Genomic DNA, 23,222 nt, shown 5'->3' with positions numbered 1-23,222 from the left:
AGCAACAAGAGAAGCCACCTCAATGAGAAGCTTGTGCAGCGCAACTAGAGAGTAGTCCCAGCTCACTGCAATTAGAGAAAAGCCGTGTGTCAAAGAAGACCCAGCACAGCCAAAATTAATAAATAAAATTATGCACTGGGATGACCCAGAGAGATGGTACAGGGAGGGAGGTGGGAGGGGGGTTCAGGATTGGGAACTCATGTACACCTGTGGTGGATTCATATTGATGTATGGCAAAACCAATAGAGTATTGTAAAGTAAAATAAAGTTAAAAACAAAAAAAATCATGAAGCCACAGGCAGCATGTTTACTGAAAACCCAGGCACACACATGGGTCCTTTCAGACATGGCTGGGGCATAAGGAGTGACACCCTGTACCAAGAGGGAGCCTGAGCACCCTCACGTCTCTTCTGATGTTCATGGGCGCCCCTTCCGTTACACACTGTCTTTCTATTCCTCAAACACAGTGCCTCCATTGCTAGCTCTTGTCTCTGCATGCTTGCCTTTGCTCCACGGATATCAGTTCAATGTTCTCTTCTCAGCAAACTCTTCCCTGAACAGCTGAAAGCTCTTACTCCCTGACACACCCTGTGTGTGTCTTCTTTACAGAAACAAGAGCTATCTGAAATCAATCTATTCATTTACACTCCATCCTCATTATTTGTGGGACTAATGTATCTATTTCCTCTGGTGGCTCAGCTGTAAAGAACCCACCTGCCAATGCAGGAAACCCAGAATCGATTCCTGGATGGGGAAGATACCTCGGAGAAGGTAATGGCAACCCACTCCAGTAGTCTTGCCTAGAAAATCCCACAGACAGAAGAGCCTGGCAGACTACAGTCCATGGGGTCACAAAGAGTCAGACACAACTTAGCAATGAAACAACAACAACAATATATGTATAGTTTAATAAAGCCCAAATTGCCAACGGCTCCTAGGAGAAATAGAGGGTCAGGTTCCACAGAGCCCTTAGCCACAGAATTTTCATCAACCGATCAAATACATAACCTTGTTTTCTGTGTGTTTTTGTTTAAAGACCAATCAATACATAACCTTGTTTTATGTGTGCTTTTGTTTAAAATCATCTTTTTAATATGCTCTGTTGATTCATTAACACTGAACTCAAGGCCAACAGCACCGTGACTCATGCCTGAACGAAGCTTGTCTAACACATGTGGTTTCTCCATAAGGTACATCACAGGAACAGCAGACAGCACTTCAATACTACACTCGAGGGCCATTTTCAACAATGAAAAATAGAAAAATATGAAAAACATAGCACTAAATAGACCACAGAAAGGGCACTTGTTTACAGTCTAAGCTGAAACAAGGAGCAGAGCACAGGCTTGTTCCACCTAAGCTGGAAACACGCATGTCAGGAGGGTCAGATTTTTCACGGCTTGGTACATGTCTGTGAAAAGTCATGAAAGTGCCACAGGCATTAACCTTAGGGTCACAAATAAATTTTAAGAGTGTAGGCGAATTCATACAGAATCCTTGCATAGCAATGACTATATCTGCCTCTTTTCCAGTTACCCACCCCTCCTTGAGACTGAGCTCTGTGCAAACGGGGGTTCTGCATGGTCTTTCCTCACTGTTGCACCCCCAGCAATAGAGCAGTGTATATCAGATGGTTGATACCTTGGCTGACTCAGTGAGCTAGAGCTCTTTCCCTCTGCCCAGAAAAGTCTGACTCTAATACCCTCTCATTCTCATCCTCCAAAATGCATCTCAAAAGCAGCCTCCACCTCCTACCAGGCTTAGTTATGATTTCCTTCTAGCATCCCTGAATATCCTAACAGCATCTCTATCATGTGCATCTATTAGTCGCTCAGTTGTGTCCGACTCTCTGTGATCCCATGGACTGTAGCCAGGCTCCTTTGTCCATGGGATTCTCCAGACAAGAATACTGGAGTGGGTTGCCATTTCCTTCTCTGGGGATCTTCCCAACCAGGGGATGGAACCCAGGTCTCCAGCATTGCAGGCAGATTCTTAACCACTGAACCACCAGGAATCTCTATCATAACACGCATAAAATTCTATTTAAATTATTTGTTTACTTATCAGTCTCCCTCACTAGGCTGTGGGTCCCTTGTGGGCATGATCTGGTTCATAACTACCTTTATCCCTTGCAGGTAAGGTTGTATCTGGTTTGTACTAGGCATCTAGCAAACATTTGCTTAAAAAACAAATGTTCAAAGCTTACACATATGTTAACAAGTGTGATATTTATCTAAGGGATAAATATACTAAAAATTATCCTTTAAAGAGAGGTTTTTGTCTCTTCCTTGTTTAAAGAAAAATCTTCGTGCTTCTATCATAAAATTAGGACTTCCTTAGGATCTACTATCCTGGCCACCTCATGAATTTATGGCTTATAATGATCATCTCACCATATATATCAAATCAACATGTTATACACCTTGGCCAGTCGCTTTAGTCATGTCTGACTCTTTGTAATCCTATGGACTATAACCCACAGGCTGCTCTATCCATGGGATTCTCCAGGCAAGAATACTGGAGTAGGTTGCCATTTCCTCCTCCAAGGATGTTATACACCTTAAACATGTGCAATTTTATCTTAAAAGGAATATAATTTTTTTAATTAAATGAACAGCATCTCCTCATATTGTGAATAGTGGTTATCCCTGAGGAGACGTTAGCTGAGCGAAATGCAAAAACCTCTAGAAAACATCAAACCAACAATGGAAAATAGTTCAGGTGTTTTTAGACTTGTCAAAAAGAGCTTTGATAACTCTGTCAAAGGATTCTGCTTTGACATGTGTGTTTCATAAAAGTGTTGTCACATTCATAGGCTGCAATGCAAACCCAGCATTTTACCATAAGCTACTGAATTCAGCCAATGTCCCTGAATTCAATCCGGACTTCACAGCCTGGCTTAAATCTCCAAGCTGAAGGAGTCATGATTTCCCCGAGCGCTGTGCAGTCCCACCTGGAAAGGCTTCTTTCCTACTTTCCTCCTCTTGCCCACCTCATCATTCAAGCCCCATCCATTCTTTCAAGCCCCTCCAGGTCCACCTGCTCCCAAGATCCAGCCCCCAACAGTTTCATCCCACTCTTATCTCACCCTCCTTTCTCACCAACTTAGTAACTATTCCAAACACTTGCTTCTTATCTCATTAGCTAATGCTCCGTGAGTATCCTTATACATTTTATCTACTTTATTAGATGGGCAAGAGCTATCCAGAACCATTGCCTCCCAGCAGCACTCAAGAAGAGCCCAGAAGTCAGTAATTACTCATTAAACACAGGTGTGAATACAAAGCTACTTGATAACAGAGAATAATCCTTATCACATGATAACAAAAATAATGAGATCGTATATTTATAACATCACCCAACCCCATTGTACCAACTGTCCCTGAAGGCACAGACAACTTACCGTTATTTTCAGCATAAATCCTTACAACAGGCATTAACTCAAAGAGCACTTTGGGTTTGGACTCAGTAAGTTTCATATTCCTCCTGTCCCAGCCAGCACCTTCAAGATACAAGCCGTAGACATAGACACCCTCCGTGGGAGGGGCAGAAATGTCATCCTTCATCCACTTGGTGACTTCGTTGCAAAGCACCATATTGTCCAGAGCCCAGCCTTTGTTGGCCCGAGTTATTTCCTACTCGGGGAAAGAGCAAAAGAAAAGGATGACACCAGCAACTAGAGGGTTGTCTTAAAGAGCATAATTGTAGTAACAATGTAGCCCCAGATTCAAAAATGGTAGGATAGTATTTAAAGGGTTTTAAAAGATCCTCTTATAAGCAATACCCATGTCCTAATTTAACTATATTTGTATTTCAGTGTCAAATAATTTGATACTTTCAAATTGTGGTTGTGGAGAAAACTCTTGAGAGTCCCTTGGACTGCAAGGAGATCCAACCAGTCCATCCTAAAGGAGATCAGTCCTGAAGTTTCATTGGAAGGACTGATGTTGAAGCTGAAACTCCAATATTTCGGCCACCTGATGTGAAGAACTAACTCATTTGAAAAGACCCTGATGTTGGGAAAGACTGAAGGTGAGAGGAGAAGGGGACAACAGAGGATGAGATGGTTGGATGGCATCACTGACTCGATGGACATGAGTTTGAGCAGACACCAGGAGATAATGAAGGAAAGTGCAGCCTGGCGTGATTCAGTCCATAGGTTTGCAAAATATCGGAGATGACTTCATGACTGAATAACAATTTTTAAAGAAATATCAAATCAAATCAAATATAAAAATAAATATTTTGAAATTTAAACTAGCAGCCTGAGAATAAGTTGCCGGATTTACGTTCAGGACAAAGTTAACTGCTGGTGCCCAAACCAGACAATCATTCTGCCTTATTATAAACTACATATTTAAAACTATAATGAAAGAAGAAAGCCCTCCAGAGGAAAATTGTAATAACACAACAGGTAAAAATCAGTGCTATTACCTGTCGCATTGCAGTTAAAAATCCTTGAGGGTTAAAAAAGCCTGTCATCCAGAAGCAGTGAGGTCGGTCATTGAAAACCCAAGAGGTAAACTGGCAGTTTCTTTCAATAAGTTCAGTAAACCAGAAACCCAAGGTACTTGAAACCCAAGATGCCTGAAATGCAAACATGAAAACATGAATAAATACAGGTTTAATTCTACTGTGTAACTGACTATATACACAGAAAAAAAAACAATGATGAAATATCAATTTCACACTTAGAATTTAGAAGTCCCTAAGGCATAAAGGCATGGGATTTCTTTGGAAGGAATGATGCTAAAGCTGAAGCTCCAGAACTTTGGACACCTCATGCGAAGAGTTGACTCATTAGAAAAGACTCTGATGCTGGGAGAGATTTGGGGCAGAAGGAGAAGGGGACGACCCAGGATGAGATGGCTGGATGGCATCACGGACTCGATGGACGTGAGTCTGAGTGAACTCCGGGAGATGGTGACGGACAGGGAGGCCTGGCATGCTGCGATTCATGGGGTCGCAAAGAGTCGGACATGACTGAGTGACTGAACTGAACTGAACTGAAGGCATAAATTTCCACAGAGTTCTGACATTTTAGATGTCAAATTACTCTTCCTTTTTAATAATATGAAGTATGTTAGAATCAACTAATTACCATGTGAATTCCAGATTAATCCAGCTTGGCATGCTGTTCAAGACATCTGCTGTCAATAAAATTTCCTTCCACATATGAATATAGTTATGACCAATTCTGCCATAAAGCAATTAAAACAATTAATTGAATTAAATTTAATGGACTTCAACTATTTTTCCTTAGGCTATATTTTCAACAGATACATTATAAAATAGCATTTCTATTTATGTAAATGTGCTTACGGCCTTAGCAGCATTTTATATTCTGTGAATGACAAATGTAGAAGCCTTTCTCCACTTATTTTTTATGGGGCAAACATTTATTTTCTGAAGTTTCTTTCTCTTAGAAGGTATTTTTATATTCTCTGATGAAGGGAATAAAAATGGAAACACAGGTCTTCTTACCACCAATAAATTAATTGCATTCACTGCCTGTAACGTTCTGCCTGAATTCACATGCGGAACTCATGTTATTACAACAGGCATGGAAATGTCATCAACATTATCAGCAGTCACACTAGAAGGTATCTCCAAATCATATTTTATAACATTTCACTGTACTGCACTATTTTATGTGTGAATAAATGTAGTGATCAACCTGAATAGATAAACCACTTGAATTTCAAATAGCTTGAGGATTGATATGCCTATTTTACAAAAGACACTGAGATTCCCAAAGACTGTTAATAAGTTGAGTAGGAAAAAATGCTGTATAAAAGGATTTTAAGTTCCAGGAAGTGGGACTTCCCTGGAAGTCCAGTGGTTAATCCCTAGTCAAGGAACTAATATTCCACATCCAGTGTGGCATGGCCAAAAAAAATTTTTTAAGAGATTCTTAGAGTCCCTTGGACAGCAAGGAGCTCAAACCAGTCAATCCTAAAGGAAATCAACCCTGAATATTCATTGGAAGGACTGATGCTGAAGCTGAAGCTCCAATACTTTAGCCACCTGATGCAAAGAGGTGACTCATGGGAAAAGACCTTGATGCTGGAAAAGATTGAGGGCAGGAGGAGACAGGGATGACATAGAATGAGATGGTTGGATGGAATCACCAACTCAATGGACATGAGTGTTGGCAAACTCCAGGAGATGGTGAAGGACAGGGAAGCTTGGCATGCTGTAGTCCATGGGGTCTCTAAGAGTTAGACCCAACCCAAGGACAGAGGGGCCTAGTGGGCTGCCATCTATGGGGTGACACAGAGTCAAACACGACTGAAGTGACTTAGCAGCAGCAGCAGTGACCAAACAACAACAAAGTTTAAAATGAGGTAACTCATTCCATCATATCATTATAGGTGTGTTAACTAAAAGAGATATCTTTATACAACACTTGGTCTGAAGGCACAGGGACCCATTAATGAGGGGGTATCTTCTGGCAAGGATCCCTGTTGCAGAACTGCAGGTGCTGACCAGGCTGGGTGAGCTGGTCTAGTGGGGAATGAGCCCTCCATGGCCAGGGACCAGGTAGGTCACTAGCAATGAGCAGAGTCAATGCATACAGAAAACTCTCTGGCCTAGGCAATGAATTTTTTGCAGGGGAAGAGAGAAAGGGATCTGGTCAAAGCTGATTCTGAGTTTCTAAGCCGTGTGTCTAGAGGGATGGATGGGATGGTGGTTAATCAGATAAGATGAGAAAACAGTAGACGAGCACTCCCCAGTTACCATTTACTGCTTTCTGTCCCACTGCCTTGGAATCTGCCAAAGCCCTGGGTGAGGTATCAGAGGCTCAGCACTAAAGGAGTCTCTCCTGAGAGATTAGCAGTTCTAGCCCCATCCTGTCCCACCATCTCATTTACCTGACTGACGTCCAAAAGTTCCACTCACCCCAGGACCCAATCTCATCTCTGTAAGTTGCCCACCATGGATAACCCCCACCCTCCCGTCTCCCAAGTCCTCCCACCGCACACTCAGCACCCTCAGTGCCACGATCGGCCAACTCCTTGACAAGGACACTCAGGTTCTCGTTTTACTTCTCCAAGCAGAGAAACATCTCTTCAAACCACATCTATCTATCATAATACTATTTCATGTAGAATGGATGAGCAACCTGTACAGGGAACTACATTCAGCATCCATGTGGCAAACCATGAAGGAAAAGAAATTTTTTAAAAACCCACATCCTGGTGTATATATACATACATACATATTCCATACAAAATGGAATATTACTCAGCCTGGATGGGAGGGGAGTTTGCGGGAGAATGGATACATGTATTTGCATGTCTGAGTCCCTTTGCTATTCATCGGAAACTACCACAACATTGTCAACTGGCTATTCTCCAATATAAAATTAAAAGCTTCAAAAATGATAATAAAGGAAGAAGAATGAAATAATGCCATTTGCAGCAACACGGTTGGACCTAGAGATTATCACACTAAATGAAGTCAGTCAGAAAGAGCAAAACAAATGCCATATGCTGTCACTTACATGTGTAATCTAAAATATGACCGATGAACATATCTAAGAGAGAGAAAAACTGACTCACAGACATAGGGAAAAGAAATTGCGGTCACCAAGGAAGGAGGTGGGGGAGGGAAGGACAGGGAGTTTGAGATTAGCAGATGCAAACTATTATATATAAAGTGGATAAAGAACAAGGTGCAGATGTGCAGCACAGGGAGCTAGACTCAGCATCCTGTGATGGGCCAGAATGGAAAGAACACAAAACGGAACACACGTATATAACTGAGCCACCTTGCTGTACAGCAGAAATTAACACAATGTTGTGTTAAATCAACTATATTTACATTAAAAAAATTTTAAGCCCACACCTGTCATTTAGCACAATTAATCATATGCAATCAGTAAGAATACTGTTAAATTATTATCTTGTTACCTTGAGAGATATACAGTCACATATTTACAGAAAAAGTAAGGAAGAAGATTTCTCTTTGGAGTGACTTTTGACATATGTGTGTGCTGTCTAGGAACATCCCCTTCTATAAACGTAACTTCACAAGCTTTGAAGTCCATGAGTTTGGGTTTAAATTCTGACTCTTGGATTCTCTAAGGTGTGTGATCTGGGAAAACATTTAATCTCCCCTAACCTAAGTTCCTCATCTGTAAAATATTGGTAATAAATTGTAAGATTTACATGAAACAGTGCATACAAATTGCCTAGCAGAGAACCTGAGATGTTGAAAACATGCTAAATCGTTTTATTCCCTACCTACAATCTAAAAATACAGGGCTCTAAGAGGATTAGTCCCTAAGCAAAAGAACACTCTTAAGCACATTATCTGTACATGCTTTCACTTGCCAATTACAATTATTCACAACAATAAAGTGATTAGGCAGGATAAGAGCTGACTTAAACATACTTTCTTCCAACGAGCAGGAATCCTGGCATCAAACATGCAATTCAGAGCATCTCGTAGATTTTCGCTCATGATGATGGTGCCATCAATGGCAAGTTTCAGCTCAGTCAGGGTGCTTCGGACCAGGGTGAGTACCCTCTGCATCCTGTCTATCTCCTGTCTGAGGAAAATGTTCATTGGCTGGAATGGCCCCATCATCTGCAGCCTCTCCTTCACCTGCCAGGGAGACATTAGCACAGGAAAAATTATTTGACAGCTACTAATGTTCTATATAGGGCTTCCCTAGGGGCTCAGATGGTAAAGAACCTGCCTGCAATGTAGGAGACCTGGGTTTGATCCCTAGGTTGGGAAGATCTCCTGCAGAAGGGAATGGCTACCCACTCCAGTATTCTTGCCTGGAGAATTCCTAAGACAAAGGAGTCTGGTGTCCAGAGGAGCCCAGACCCATACAGTCCATGGGCTTGCAAAGAGTCGAACACTACTGAGCAACTAACGCTTTTACTTTTCACTTTCCCTGGTGGCTCAGTGGTAAAAAATTCACCTCCAAACAAGAGATGCAGGTTTGATCCCTGGGTCAAGAAGATCCCCTGGAGAGGGAAATGGCAACTCTCTCCAGCATTCTTGCCTGGAGAATTACATGGACAGAGAAGCCTGACAGGCTACAGTCCATGGGCTCGCAAAGAGTCAGACAGGACTGAGCATACCCACAATGTTATATTATATACATAGTACTCTAGGGCTTCTGAAAGAGCCCTAAATTTTATAATTCCATAAATAATAAGCTTTTTTCTTTTTTTTTACTGTCAGAAAACAGAGAAGAAATAAAAGAAATATCTGCTAGAGGACCAGCTGATTTTTCATCCCAGGTGAGAGAAGACAGGCAGCCATTAATTCACAGAAGAATATAAAATCCACGTCCACAAACACACAGTCTTCTAAACAACAATTGCAGTTATTGGGAAACATTCACTCACTGCCAGTCTAAGACTTGAAAATACACACATGGACACACACAAGCAGATGTGTATGCATATGCAACAATTCTGAAGGCTGTCTCAAAAAACTAGGTTTCTAGTTTTAAAGCTTTTTATTTTTTCCATCAAAGCATCTATCCATCCACTCACCCATTCATTTCTGTCTTGCAAGTATTTATTCAGAGTCTTTTGTGGATCAGATATCATGCCAGGCTTAATTGTTCTATCTTAAGCAAATTTAGCAAAAGGAAGGTGACTTGACTCTTCTAAACTCCATACATACCACCATGTTTATGTATGAAAGGAAATGGCAACCCACTCCAGTATTCTTGCCTGGAAAATCCCATGGACAGAGGAGCCTGGCGGGCTACAATCCATGGGGTTAAAGAGTCAGACACGACTGTGTGACTACCACTTCACTTAATATATTTTAGGCACTTTCGTTGCTTTATAAATATTTCAGCCACTGCTAGACATGAATGACTGCTTTCCTGATGCTATAATGAAAGGCGCTTATGAAAGCTGGTAACAGTATTGATTTTCTCCAAGCAAGTGATCAGAGTTTCTTCCAGGGGAAATGATTCCCCTGGTGAGAGTTCTTTGAGTTCAGTCTATAGTGAAAAACTTGCAGCCAAAATGGCCTGTTTCATGGAAAACAATAGGATGCTAAAGAAACAAAATGGGGAATTCCTTCTGAAAACCAGGTGGAAAGGGCAATATATAAAGAAACTTTGTGGTCCTAGGACAGAAATGTCACAAGGTTAGTCCAAGTAATCTCTTAAGACTACAAGGAAAGTAAGCCACTTACTTTTGCTTTTAGCAAAGATTTAAACATGTTTTCAGGGTAAATCATTCCACAATACATGCTAAAATGTCCAAAAAATTAACCTTCATAACTGTCAGTTTCGCTTAGAAGTTACTTGATATTAAAAGGACAAATTGGGGGGACTTTCCTGGTGGTCCAGTGGCTAAGACTCCACCCTTCCAATGCAGGGGGCCCAGGTCAGGGAACTAGCTCTCACATCTTGCACACCACAGCTAAGACCCAGCACAGTTAAATAAAATACATTAATTAAAAAATATATATAAATCAATTTTCAAAACCCATGTGACCAAGAAGCTGCAGAGTTAATGATATAACTATAGACTTCCTGAAATTAAGAAGGCCTGAATTATTTTTGTAAAATAATCGATGCTTTACTCTAAGAATACATCATTTTCCTTTGAACAAATGACAGGGTGAAGTGCCTCCCTCCGGGAGACATTATAGAAAAATAATCCTAACCCATCAGTACACACTTATAATTTAACTATGAAGATTAACTCTCTCATCAGATTTATTATTTATATTTTGAAATGATTACATCGATAGGTTCAAATACTTCTTTTACTGCTTCTTCAAAAAGTGAAGTTTTTCAATAATTTCTTTAACTTCAGAAAAATTATTTTTGCCCTCCTGCCTTCTTTCTCAGGCTTCCCAGGTGGCACAGTGGTAAAGAATCCCCCTGCCAAAGCAGGAGATGCAAAGACGTGGGCTCCGTTCCTGGGTCAAAAAGATGCCCTGGAGAAGGAACTAGCAACCAACTCCAGTATTCTTTCCTGGAAAATTCCCACTGACTGTGCCTGGCAGGCTACAGTCCATGGGGTCGCAGAGTCAGACACAACTGAGTGACTTAGCATAGCACTATTTCCTCACCGCCCCCGCAACCAACCAACCACGCACATCCACAGCTATTTTGTCAGGATGCCATCAACTCACTTCAAAAGGACCATAGTCCGGGGGCAGCTTCTCCAGCATGTCATCAGCCAGCCGGGCCACCACGGCCTCCCGGGTCTCATCCCCTCCGCCAGAGCTGTCTTTGGGCTGGATGCCCAGGATGGTGTCCAGCACATCCTTGGCCAGCTTGCTCTGGTAGGTGATGTCAGCGTTGGGGTGCAGCCCGAACACCTCGGGACTGTCGTAGGTGGGCAAGCTCTGAACGACAAATACCCCACAGTGAGCAGAGACTGCTGACACAAGCACCAGTTAAATTACACGTCTTAGCAAACAAACATGATTTTATTAGGATAAGCATTTACATGATATGTCTTACTTGTGGCAGGCTACCATCTCAATAATTTGTCTAGGAAAGAATCAAAAGTGGGACTTCCCTGGCAGTCCAGTACTTAAGAACCTTCCTTCCAATGCAGGGGACATGGGCTCAATCCCTGGTCAGAGAACTGAGATCCCACACACCTCAGGGCAACTAAGCCCATGAGCCACAACTACTAAGCCCGTGGGCTACAACTCCTGAGACCAGGCACTGCAATGGAAGATTCTGAATGCTGCCACAAAGATCCCGAGTGCCAAAACTAAGACCCAATGTGGCCGAATAAATAAATATATTTTAAAAAATAGAATCAAAAGTTGCCCTGAAAAGAAAGTTAACATAATAAGCCCATGGTTCTTTAATGTCTGCACTTTAAGCAAATTGATTCAGAGACACTATCTTATTTTATAATACATTTATAAAATAGAAAGGGAGCTATGGAATGGTATTTTGTTTCTCGAAGGTCCCATCTAATTCAAACCAATTGTTTAAATAAATGGTGTATAACTAATTGTTACTAAAAATGACAGTTTTAGCAATTATGGCCGGATAAAAGCAGAGGTGGGAAATGTACTCTCCCAAGGAGGAGAGAGACTAGGAAAAGTGAGAAATATTAAAAGTTAGAAAAACATACAGCAAGACACAGTAAGAAGCAACAAAGTTAGAAAAACATACAAGAAGATACAGTAAGAAGCAGAAAAGTGAAAGCCGTTCAGTCGTGTCTGACTATACAGTCCAGGGAATTCTCCAGGCCAGAATACTGCAGTGGGTATCCATTCCTTCTCCAGGGGATCTTTCCAACCCAAGGATCGAACCCAGGTCTACCCCCATTGCAGGTGGATTCTTTACCAGCTGAGCCATCAGGGAAGCCTAAGAATATTGGAGTGGCTAACCTATCCCTTTTCCAGGGGATCTTCCCAACCCAGGAATCTAACCAGGGTCTCCTGCATTACAGGCAGAGTCTTTACCAGCTGAGCTACCTGGGAAGCCCTTAAGAAGCCGAACAGCAGAACTAGAAGATAAATACTACCCCAGCTACTTGAAAACAAGAAAATTTACCTACAATTTGACATATACTTCTATGTGAGAATTGTATACTTAACTTTATTCATGTTTTCTCTCGCTTCTAGTCCATTATTTTATTCCTTTTTACTTAATGCCCTCTTATGAGAGAACTCAAATTCTTATAAAATGAGATGTGTATAAATAAATCTATGTGCAGACATATCTAAATTTATACCTTCATATACACTTCTCCTCTTCAGTGCAAATGATTTAAAGACGCATATAATACAGTTAAGACAAATATATTTGTAGATTTGAATTAATAAAAGTGTAGGGCTGGTGATATATGGTAAACTCATTACATGTATATATCACAGAACCTCTAAATATATTGATAAATTTAGCTCTTTGGGGCTGTTTTGCTTTAGCTGGTTCACCCTGAGATAAATCTGAGAGGCAAAAGAGATCACTAAATAATGATCTAATGAATTCCAGATTCAGAGACAGAAAATGTAGTTATTTGGAAGCACAAATCAAGTTTTTCCCCTCGATTTCCTGGCAAAATGTTATTCCTTCTTGAAGCAAGACTTTAAAGTTGGAAGTGATTTTCCCGCCAAGGATATTTGGCAGTCTGGAGACATTTAAGGTTGTTATAATGGGGTAGGAAGTGAAACTGACATCTAGTGGGTAGAGGACAAAGGTGATGTTAGCCGTTCTACACAGGACTGTCCTCCGCCCCTGCAAAAATGTATTCAGTTCCAAATGTCAATGGTGCCAAAGCTGAGAAACTCAGTCTTAGAGGAACCTCTTATACAGAGTGTGTTTCTGAGAATACTCATATGCTGTCCATTAGGTCAGGATTAAGAAACAGATTCATGGAATAAGGCAAATGCTTTGAAACACAAACAAGATTGAGTATAGGGCATTGAGTATAATGCCCTACACAAAAGGGCATTTGTGTAGGTTCCCTGGATCTAAATCTGCCCAATCTGTCATCTCTCATAGAATATTCCTCACTGGGGCATTAAAAGAGAAGGAAAGTGGGACTTCCCTGGAGGTCCAGTGGTTAAGACTCCGTGATTCCACTGCAGGGGGCATGAGTTCTTGTTGTCCCTGGTCAGGGAACTAAGAGTCCACGTGTACAAAAAGAGAGAGAGAGAAAAGGGGAGCCGAGAACTGACACAAAACATACACTCAGAACAAATAAACAGCTTAGTCACTAGCTGAATATAAAACATATGAAGATAACATTTCTGGGGCTCGGAACCTTCCACGTTCAGTATGTACCACCATTAAGATTTATTTTCAAAGAAGTATGAAGTCTAAATAAATAACAAAAAAAAAACATCTGGTTACAGATACTTGCTCTATGCATAAAATTCTGAAGATGACCAACCTGGATATACTGAAGATAGTTATCCACTGTGCTGCATTTTGGAATATTGTAGCCTTGGTAAAAGCTGAAATCCGGTCCAAACATATTTTCACTGAACCAAACTTCAGCAAGTGTGTTCAACAGTCTCTTGTCATAGTCATCGGTGACCCTGCCTCCATACTGAATCTCTCCTATCATGTAGCGGACGGTGGTCCAGGAGACACCCTGGGAAAAGTGACAGAATGATGATGCAGACCTGATCACTGTCTCACCCTCATTTTCCCTGCCAGGTAACACCTATGTAGGCACTGTCATCATTGTCATCAATGTCATCCACTCAGGCATTCTTCATTCACTCCTCAGTAACTAAAAAGTGCAGAAAGAAAATTAAATAGGCAAACATGCTGCTGCTGCTGTTGCTGTTAAGTCACTGCAGTCGTGTCCAACTCTGTGCGACCCCATAGATGGCAGCCCACTAGGCTCCCCCATCCCTGGGATTCTCCAGGCAAGAACACTGGAGTGGGTTGCCATTTCCTTCTCCAATGCATGAAAGTGAAAAGTGAAAGGGAAGTCGGTCAGTCGTGTCCGACTCTTAGCAACCCCATGGACTGCAGCCTTCCAGGCTCCTCCATCCATGGGATTTGCCAGGCAAGAGTACTGGAGTGGGGTGCCATCGCCTTCTCCGAGGCAAACATGAGGGGAACTCAAAGCTCATGTTCATCATTTGAAATAGATTCTCTTGGTGGTGGATTCATGTACTTCTTCACTTTGATTTCAATAGGAAAAAATGCTTATTTTTTTTTTAGAATATTGAGGCTGTTCCTTTAAAAGCACACATTCAAGAGTATGTGGATAAAGAAGTGGTATGTATGCACAATGGAATATTACTCAGCCGCTAAAAGGAACAAAATGAGGTCATCTGTAGAGATGTGGGTGGGTCTAGAGTCTGTCTGTAATACAGAGTGAAATAAGTCAGAAAAACAGATATCATATGTTAAGACATATATGTGGACTCTAGAAAAATGGTACAGATGAACCTTTTTCCAAGGCAGGAATAGAGAGGCAGCCATAAAAAACCAGCATGTGGACATAGTGGGGGAACGGAAGGGTGGGCAAATTGGGAAATTGGGATTGACATATGTCCACTGAGTGTGTGTTAGTCACTCAGTCGTGTCCAACTCTATGCTACCCCATGGACTGTAGCCCACAAGCTTCTCTGTCTACGGGGATCCTCCAGGCAAGAATACTGGAGTGGATTGCCATGCCCTCCTCCAAGGGATCTTCCTGACCCAGGGATTGAACCCGGATCTCCTGCATTGCAGGCAGACTCTTTATCGTCTGAGCCACAAAGGAAGCCTCATACATACACTACAACATATATAATAGAGAGCCAGTGGGAAGCTGGTGAATAGCACAAGGAGCTCAGCTCGGTACTCTGTGATGACCTAGAGGGGTAGGATCGGAGTGGGGTGGGAGAAAGGTATAAGAGAGAGGGGATATATTTATGTACATGACTGATTCACTTCATTGTACAGCAGAAACTAACACATTTTAAACCAATTATTTTCAATTTTAAAAAAGTGATCTAGACTCTAAATATTTTGTGTTTTCAGTTCAGTTTAGTTGCTCAGTTGTGTCCGACTCTTTGCGACCCCATGAACCACAGCACACCAGGCCTCCCTGTCCATCACCAACTCCCGGGGTCCACCCAAACCCATGTCCATCAAGTCAGTGATGCCATCCAACCATCTCATCTTCTGCCCTCCCCTTCTTCTCCTGCCCTCAATCTTTCCCAGCATCAGGGTTTTTTCCAATGAGTCAGCTCTTCGCATGAGGTGGCCAAAGTATTGGAGTTTCAGTTTCAACATCAGTCCTTCCAATGAACACCCAGGACTCATCTCCTTTAGGATGGACTGGTTTTAGGATTTTAAAAAACAAGCTTCTTCATCCATTGCTCCCTCCCTCCAACAGATCCTGTTAGGTTGTCTTACTTGTAATGTCAACTTGCCTTGGAGAAATAAAAAGATAATCAAAATGTGTTCATTTTTTCCCTGAAATTAAGAGGTTATTGTGACCCAAGTTGCTATGCCTTAAAAAGGACTTTGCCAGTACAGAAAATCATCACTCTTACAGGATTTAGCCCAAGGCTGGGGGCGTGGGGAGCTCATGTTAGCTCAAGGATTCAAGCCCCAAATCACCCAAGGCAGAAAGCAGTGTGCCCAAGGTACCTTTTTTAAAAAAATTAAATTTATTTATTTTAATTGGAGGTTAATTACTTTACATTATTGTTTTGGTTTGGGGCTGGTGCACTGGGACGACCCAAGGTACCTTTTTGAGATCCATGTCGTCTAAGTGGTTCTGGATGAACTGCACTGTGGCATTAAAATCGGCTTGGTTAAATTCATAGGGGATGTTCCAACCCAGGGGCCCAAACTTGCGCCTCTCCTGGACCGTTGAGTGCAGGAAAGCCACGGCATACAGCATGGGCTTCCATTGGGCCACAGCGCTCACATCCAGCAGGTCCTGGCTCACCCCTGTTGAGATCAGGTGGGTAAAAACTGTATCATCTCTCAAACATCTTTATTTTCTACCACTTTTACCAGTTATTAATTATTGCTGTAAATTCCTGATATTAAAATTGACTTATCTTGAATCATCTTTATCATAGTCACATGGCAGTTATAATTTAACTTTTGGGTACCCAGAGGGCATTTCTCTGAAAAATATGCACAGAGATTTGAGGGGAGTGGCGTCTTACTCACGTGGATAAAGTTCTTACCAACATAACAAGAAAAAAGTAGGGCTAAAAATGGTGGCAAAATAAATACTGCTACTATTACTACAACGACTACTAATAACAGACATTATTATTATTATTACTACAAAGGGCATGTATGCAGAGACTGCAAAGACAAAGGCTGCAAAGACTTCTATATACTCTATTAACAATTTAATATTAATTAGAATAGTGTACACAGTAGCCCATTGCAATTGAGTAGCACAAACCAATAGATATAAAATAAGAAGGATATATTATGTAATATAGGAAACATAGCCAGTATTTTACAATAACTATAAATGGAATATAACCTTTAGAAATTATGAATCACGATATTGTACACTTGTAACTTATGTTGTACAGCAACTATACTTCAGTTAAAAAGAGTAATAAAAAATAATAAAATTAAAAAGAAGCCCTTTGCAACCTGAGTATATTTTCCAAATTGTAATTATGATTATTATACAGATATACATTTGTCACATATACAATTATAAATGTTTTCATTTGCAAACTGTTTTTACAGACATCATCATTCCACATCTGCTCTATTGGCAAAATAGTCAGCCTTGTTAGCAACTCCAAAAAAAATCTCTTTGTAGATTTTTCAAATTTATATGTAATAACTATGTTGATTATTAAATACATTATTATAATTTACATTTATCATTTTATTATCTCCATTTTAGATACTAGAAAACTGAAACACAGGTTGTTTGAGTGATGAGCACCCATGAGAATAAAGGTATTTGTTCAGGAAGGACCAGAAGCAGGATTTTTAACTCCAAGCTCACACTTTTTCTGTGACTATGAGCTTCAAACAGGAAGCTATAACACAGAGGGAGTGAATGTATTGGGAACAATCTTGGCTCCAGTTGGGGCAGGAGGGGCGTTTGGGTCTGATGCGGTTGCTGTGGTCGGATTTCTAAATTCGCTCCCATCCTGACATCCTTATACATGAGATGAAGGCAGAGGCCATAATTTTAATTCAGCTTCTCATCTTAGAAGAGGCTACTGCCCTGCCATTAGGTATGGAGCATGAAGACCGTAAACAGCAACATTATCCAGTTTAGGTGTAACATAAAAGGGCAGCTGTCTAACAGAGAAGGTTGTGGTTGTTTAGTTGTTAAGTTGTGTCTGACTGTTTGTGATCCCATGGACTGTAACCCACCAGGTTCCTCTGTTCATGGGATTTCCCAGGCAAGGATACTAGAGTGGTTGCCTTTTCTTTCTCCAGGGGATCTTTCCAACCCAGGCATCAAGCCCGTGTCTCTGCATTGGCAGGAGGATTCTTTCCCATTGAGCCAAGTGGGAAACTGAAAAGCACAGGCCAAAGGAGAGTGATACTGGGGAGACAGGAAAAACATAAGGTGGAATCCGAAGCTCTGGGGCCCAAACACGGCCAAGGATACTCCACGTGCAGCAGGACAGAGATGGCTCTGCCCTCACCGTCATCTTAAATCATAGCACCACTTGCTATAACTAATCCTATCTAATTCCTTTTCCATAATGCCTTTAAAGAAAACAATGTAAGCATAAGAACGTCCATAAACTTGGAAGGATTTCTCGACTCACCACCGTATGTTCTTTTCAGTCCTGCCCGGAGGCCCTGGGGGGGCTCATTGGCAAATCTGATGGACATCTGAAGGAGGGTGATGGGAAACTGCTTGTGAACCTCGGTTGTCATCCACAGGCGGAACGAGTCATGTACAAACTCGGTTTCTATAATTATATCCATTAGCTCATCCATGAAATCCAGTCCCAGATGGCAGTTCTGCAGAAGGGCCCATCCTCCCTAAGTCAGCAACAGGAAATGGAAATTAGTCCATTTTGTGTTTCACCCAGAGATTCAAATTAGTACCTCCTTCAGAAACTAAGTAATTAAAATTAGAAAAATACACTAACCCCTATAAATTAATCTAGATCAAATCTAAGAATACAATCAGGTTTAACTGAGATAGGTTACACTTTTTCTTGTTCCATAAGTGTGTCTGATGGGATGCCATTACTAGCATGCCAATGCAGTAATAATATATGGTTGGAGTCATGAAAATCCCAAAGTAAAACATAAAAAGAGAGTTCCTAGAATACCACAACAGGGTTCATGTCCTCTAGAATGCGTAAGTGCCTTCTCTGGGGAATCAGACTATTCTAAGAACAAGAGTCTTAGAAGATAATAAGTCATATCTCTGATACACATTATTCTATGTGCATAAGAAGATTCCTTGTACAAAGCAACACAGGCAAAAATTTAGGTCATGCAATAATAATTTTGTTGTTGTATTAGTCGCTAAGTCATGTCTGACTCTTTTGCAACCCTATCAACTATAGCCCGCCAGGCTCCTCTATCCATGGGATTTCCCAGGCAAGAATGCTGGAACGGGTTGCCTTTTCCTTCTCCAGATCTTCCCAATCCAGAGACCAAAACCAGGTCTCCTGAATTGGAAGGCAGATTCTTGACCATTGAGCCACTATGGAAGCCCCAATAATAATCATTTCAATATCTAACCCATAGAATAATTTTGCTAAAATTATCTACAATATACAGATCATAATCTTGAGTTATTTTCTTGACTCTGTAATTTTGGATCATTTTGATTTGATTAGTGTAACCTATTTTTCTTTGCACAACATAAACTAAGTACCAGACCTAAAATCTTAATCAAGTTACATGTAAAACTGATCCCTTTTGGAATGTCACATATCTGCTTAAATTTTCTTCAGAAGTATATAATGAATAAATATTTAATTTTTTCCTATGAAAATTTAATTGATACTGTTCACAATTCAAAAAGGGGAGAATTAAATGCAAAACATAACAACAAAAAGTCTTCAGATGCTCTTTCATCCATAATACAAGTGACTCCTGATCTAAGTTTCTTAGTTGAGAATTTTGATGGTTGAACATTCAGCCACAGAAAGGAATCCCTTAGCCAACGTTGCTTCTTTGGCCTCACTGCTTTCAGTATTAATATTCTGTGTTCTTCTCACTGAGCAGATCTTCCATTTTACTATTCTAGAATAGTTGGTTCATTCTGGCATAAAACACTATTGTCTCTGACAAGTTTTAAACATGCTAATAATAGTAAGAAATCTTTTTACATTTGACTAGAAATTAAACTACTAAACAGAAAACACAGATAAATTGAAGGCTAAAAATATTCCATTTAAATTCTAATTTAGTTCCCTGAAATTATAATATTAGTTCCACCATTATTTATTTTAATTCAAATTGAATCAGTGTCCTGTGAATGTTAGTGTCTTTGTTTTCTAAGTACAGTACTAGCAGAGGGAGGAAGTCAGTATTGGTGGTCAGGGGAGGCCAAGAGGAAGGAGAGGCCAGGACTAGACCTGGGATTCTGAATCATGGATGTATTGTTCATCTCAAGAAAATCAGAGATACCAAGGGAACATTTCATGCAAATATGGGCTCAATAAAGGACAGAAATGGTATGGACCAAACAGAAGCAGAGGATGTTAAGAAGAGGTGGCAAGAATGCACAGAAGAACTGTACAAAAAAGATCTTCACTACCCAGATAACCATGATGGTGTGATCATTCACCTAGAGCCAGACATCCTGGAATGTGAAGTCAAGTGGGCCTTAGGAAGCATCACTACAATGAAAGCTAGTGGAGTGGATGGATTCCAGTTGAGCTATTTCAAATCCTAAAAGATGATGCTGTGAAAGTGATGCATTGAATATGCCAGCAAATTGGGAAAACTCAGCAGTGGCCACAGGACTGGAAAAGGTCAGTTTTCATTCCAATCCCAAAGAAGGGCAATGCCAAAGAATGCTCAAACTACTGCACAATTGCACTCATCTCACACATCAGCAAAGTAATGCTCAAAATTCTCCAAGCCAAGTTTCAACCGTACGTGAACCATGAACTTTCCGATGTTCAAGCTGGATTTAGGAAAAGTAGAGGAACCGGAGATCAAATTGCCAATATCCACTGCATCACTGAAAAAGCAAGAGAGTTCCAGAAAAACATCTACTTCTGCTTTATTGACTATGCCAAAGCCTTTAACTGTGTGGATCACAACAAACTGTGGAAAAGTCTTCAAGAAATGGGAATACCAGACCATCTGACCTGCCTCTTGAGAAATCTGTATGCAGGTCAAGAAGCAACAGTTAGAACCAGACATGGAACAACAGACTGGTTGCAAATCAGGAAAGGAATATGTCAAGGCTGTATATGGCCACCCTGCTTATTTAACTTATATGCAGAGGTCATCATGCTAAATGCTGGGTTGGATGAAGCACAAGCTGGAATCAAGATTTCCAGGAGAAATATAATAGCCTCAGATATGCAGATGATATCACCCTTACTGCAGCAAGTGAAGAAGAACTAAAGAACCTCTTGATAAAAGTGAAAGAGGAGAGTGAAAAGTTGGCTGAAAACTCAACATTCAGAAAACTAAGATCATGGCATCCAGTCCCATCACTTCACGGCAAGTAGATGGGGAAACAATGGATACAGTGAGAGACTTTATTTTCTTAGGGTCCAAAATCACTGCAGATGGTGACTGCAGCCATGAAATTAAAAGATGCTTGCTCCTTGGAAGAAAAGGTATAATCAACCTAAACAGCATATTAAAATACAGAGACATTACTCTGCCAACAAAATTCCATCTAGTCAAAGGTATGGTTTTTCCAGTAGTCATGTATGGATGCGAGAGTTGGACTATAAAGAAAGCTGAGTGCTAAAGAACTGATACTTTTGTACAGTGGTGTTGAAGAAGACTTTTGAGAGTCCCTTGGACTGCAAGGAGATCCAACCAGTAAATCCTAAAGGAAATCAGTCCTGAATGTTCATTGTAAGGACTGATGCTGAAACTCCAATACTTTAGCCACTTGATGCAAAGAACTAACTCATTGGAAAAGACCCTAATGCTGGGAAAAATTGAAGGCAGGAGGAAAAGGGGATGACAGAAGATGAGATGGTTGGATGGCATCACTGGCTTTATGGACATGAGTTTGAGTAAGCTCCTGGAGTTGGTAATGGACCAGGAAGCCTGGCGTGCTGCAGCCCATGGGGTCACAGAGAGTCGGACACAACTGAGCAACTGAACTGAACTGAAATATATTTAAATCATGCGCTTTCTGCCCTCCCCCTCCCAACTGCAAACTAAGCACAGCAGTCAGCACAGAGCACAAGAGAGGCCCCTCCCTTTCACCAAAGCTGGGGGCAGGGCATGGCTTGAGGATGGAAGAGGCAAATATGGAGATTCTAGAACCCAACAGACTCAGTTCTAGACTGGGGGAAGGGATCAGGCTGTAGCACAGTGGGAAGGTTCTAGAGTCAGCAGCTAGGACCTAGAACCCAGTGGTTTCATGGTGGGCCTCGTGCCTGGTGGCTGGGGGGAGACAGCCAGTTCTGTTCAAAACAGTGGTGGGGAGGGGAGGTGTTCCCTGGAGGGCACAGAGGGTTCTTGAGATATTGAGGGGAGAGCTCAGGCTTAGTGAAGGAGGCATGGAGTCTGCTCCAAAATAGGCTGGAAAAGCATCTAGACCATGACTGCATGTTCTCCAGTAGGAATAAGAGGCAAGTGCTTCTGCCACCCTGTACTTGGCCAAAGGGTGCAGGGAAAGGGGAGCAGGGACAGAGGGAGCCTCTGGCAGAGCTGGGAACCCAAAAGAAGGTTGTGCTTAGTCACATATCTGACTCTTTGTGACCCCCTGGACTGCAACCTGTCAGGCTTCTTTGTCCAAGGGGATTTTCCAGGCAAGAACACTGGACTAGGTTGCCATGCCCTTCTCCAGGGGATCTTCCTGACCCAGGGATTGAATTTGGGTCTCCCACACTGCTGTGCTGTGCTTAGATGCTCAGTCATGTCATGTCTGATTCTTTTTGACCCCATGGACTCTCGTATGCCAGGCTCCTCCATCCATGGGGATTCTCCAGGCAAGAACACTGGAGTGGGATGCCATGCCCTCCTCCAGGGGATCTTCCCACCCAGGGATCAAACCCAGGTTTTCTACATTGCAGACAGATTCTGTACCAGCTGAGCTACCAGGGAAGCCCATACATATATTTTATATGTGGAAATTGAGGTTAAGGTCAAGGGACTGACTACAAATAAACCTGCCAAAATGTATACCCTTTAGAGTCTTGCTGTGTGTTGATGGTGGGGTTTTTCTCCCCTTTTCATTAAACCTGCGAGGTGACAGAAAGGATGGTACATATAGAAGGACCTTCTAAATGCCTTTGATAAATGACCACGCGGACACCAGGGAGACTTCATGCGGCTGGGAGGAGCCTCTGGCTCTTCAAGGTGGTGGCCCGAGTGTCCACTATTATAAAACTGGGTCTGCCTGGACACCGAAGGTTAGACCGGAGTAAACACACGAGTGTTCTGGAGCTTGAGTTCCAGAGAGGAAACAGGACCTTCTGGATGAAGGTAAGTTTAAGTCTCTCAAAGTGCCTCAGCTCTAAACTTGTCCCATTGGCAGGTCATCACATGACTTCCAGCTACAATGGCCCCAGACCAGTCCTGAGCATGGCCTGAGCTGTATGCTGTTGAATTTGCAAGCTGTCAAGGGCTCTAGGAGCCCACCTGGAAGGCGACAGGCCAGGTTTCCAGAAAATCTCTGGTACCA

At 41.6% G+C, this 23,222-nt stretch overlaps 1 protein-coding gene across 3 annotated transcripts in view; it reads right to left on the bottom strand.

Moving 5' to 3' along the window:
- Positions 1 to 23,222, bottom strand: part of DNAH5 (dynein axonemal heavy chain 5) — a 313,711-nt gene that overhangs the window by 15,729 nt on the left and 274,760 nt on the right. For 2 of the 3 annotated variants that reach the window (XM_060400272.1, XM_060400271.1), the window contains exons 72-78: positions 18,196 to 18,415; positions 16,170 to 16,375; positions 13,863 to 14,066; positions 11,131 to 11,346; positions 8,401 to 8,613; positions 4,435 to 4,587; positions 3,168 to 3,635 (exon numbers count right to left, since the gene is read on the bottom strand). In XM_060400272.1, coding sequence (XP_060256255.1) covers positions 3,249 to 3,635; positions 4,435 to 4,587; positions 8,401 to 8,613; positions 11,131 to 11,346; positions 13,863 to 14,066; positions 16,170 to 16,375; positions 18,196 to 18,415 — 1,599 coding nt within the window. In that variant the 3' untranslated portion in view covers positions 3,168 to 3,248. Of the gene's footprint in view, positions 1 to 3,167; positions 3,636 to 4,434; positions 4,588 to 8,400; positions 8,614 to 11,130; positions 11,347 to 13,862; positions 14,067 to 16,169; positions 16,376 to 18,195; positions 18,416 to 23,222 lie in introns of those variants that run through there. The other variant, XM_012097159.4, reaches the window with a different exon arrangement.

Source organism: Ovis aries, chromosome 16 (genome assembly GCF_016772045.2).
Source record: "Ovis aries strain OAR_USU_Benz2616 breed Rambouillet chromosome 16, ARS-UI_Ramb_v3.0, whole genome shotgun sequence".
Classification (NCBI taxonomy): domain Eukaryota; kingdom Metazoa; phylum Chordata; class Mammalia; order Artiodactyla; family Bovidae; genus Ovis; species Ovis aries.
The sequence above is the reverse complement of the archived record's forward strand: the minus strand, read 5'-3'. Positions and strand labels throughout refer to the sequence as shown.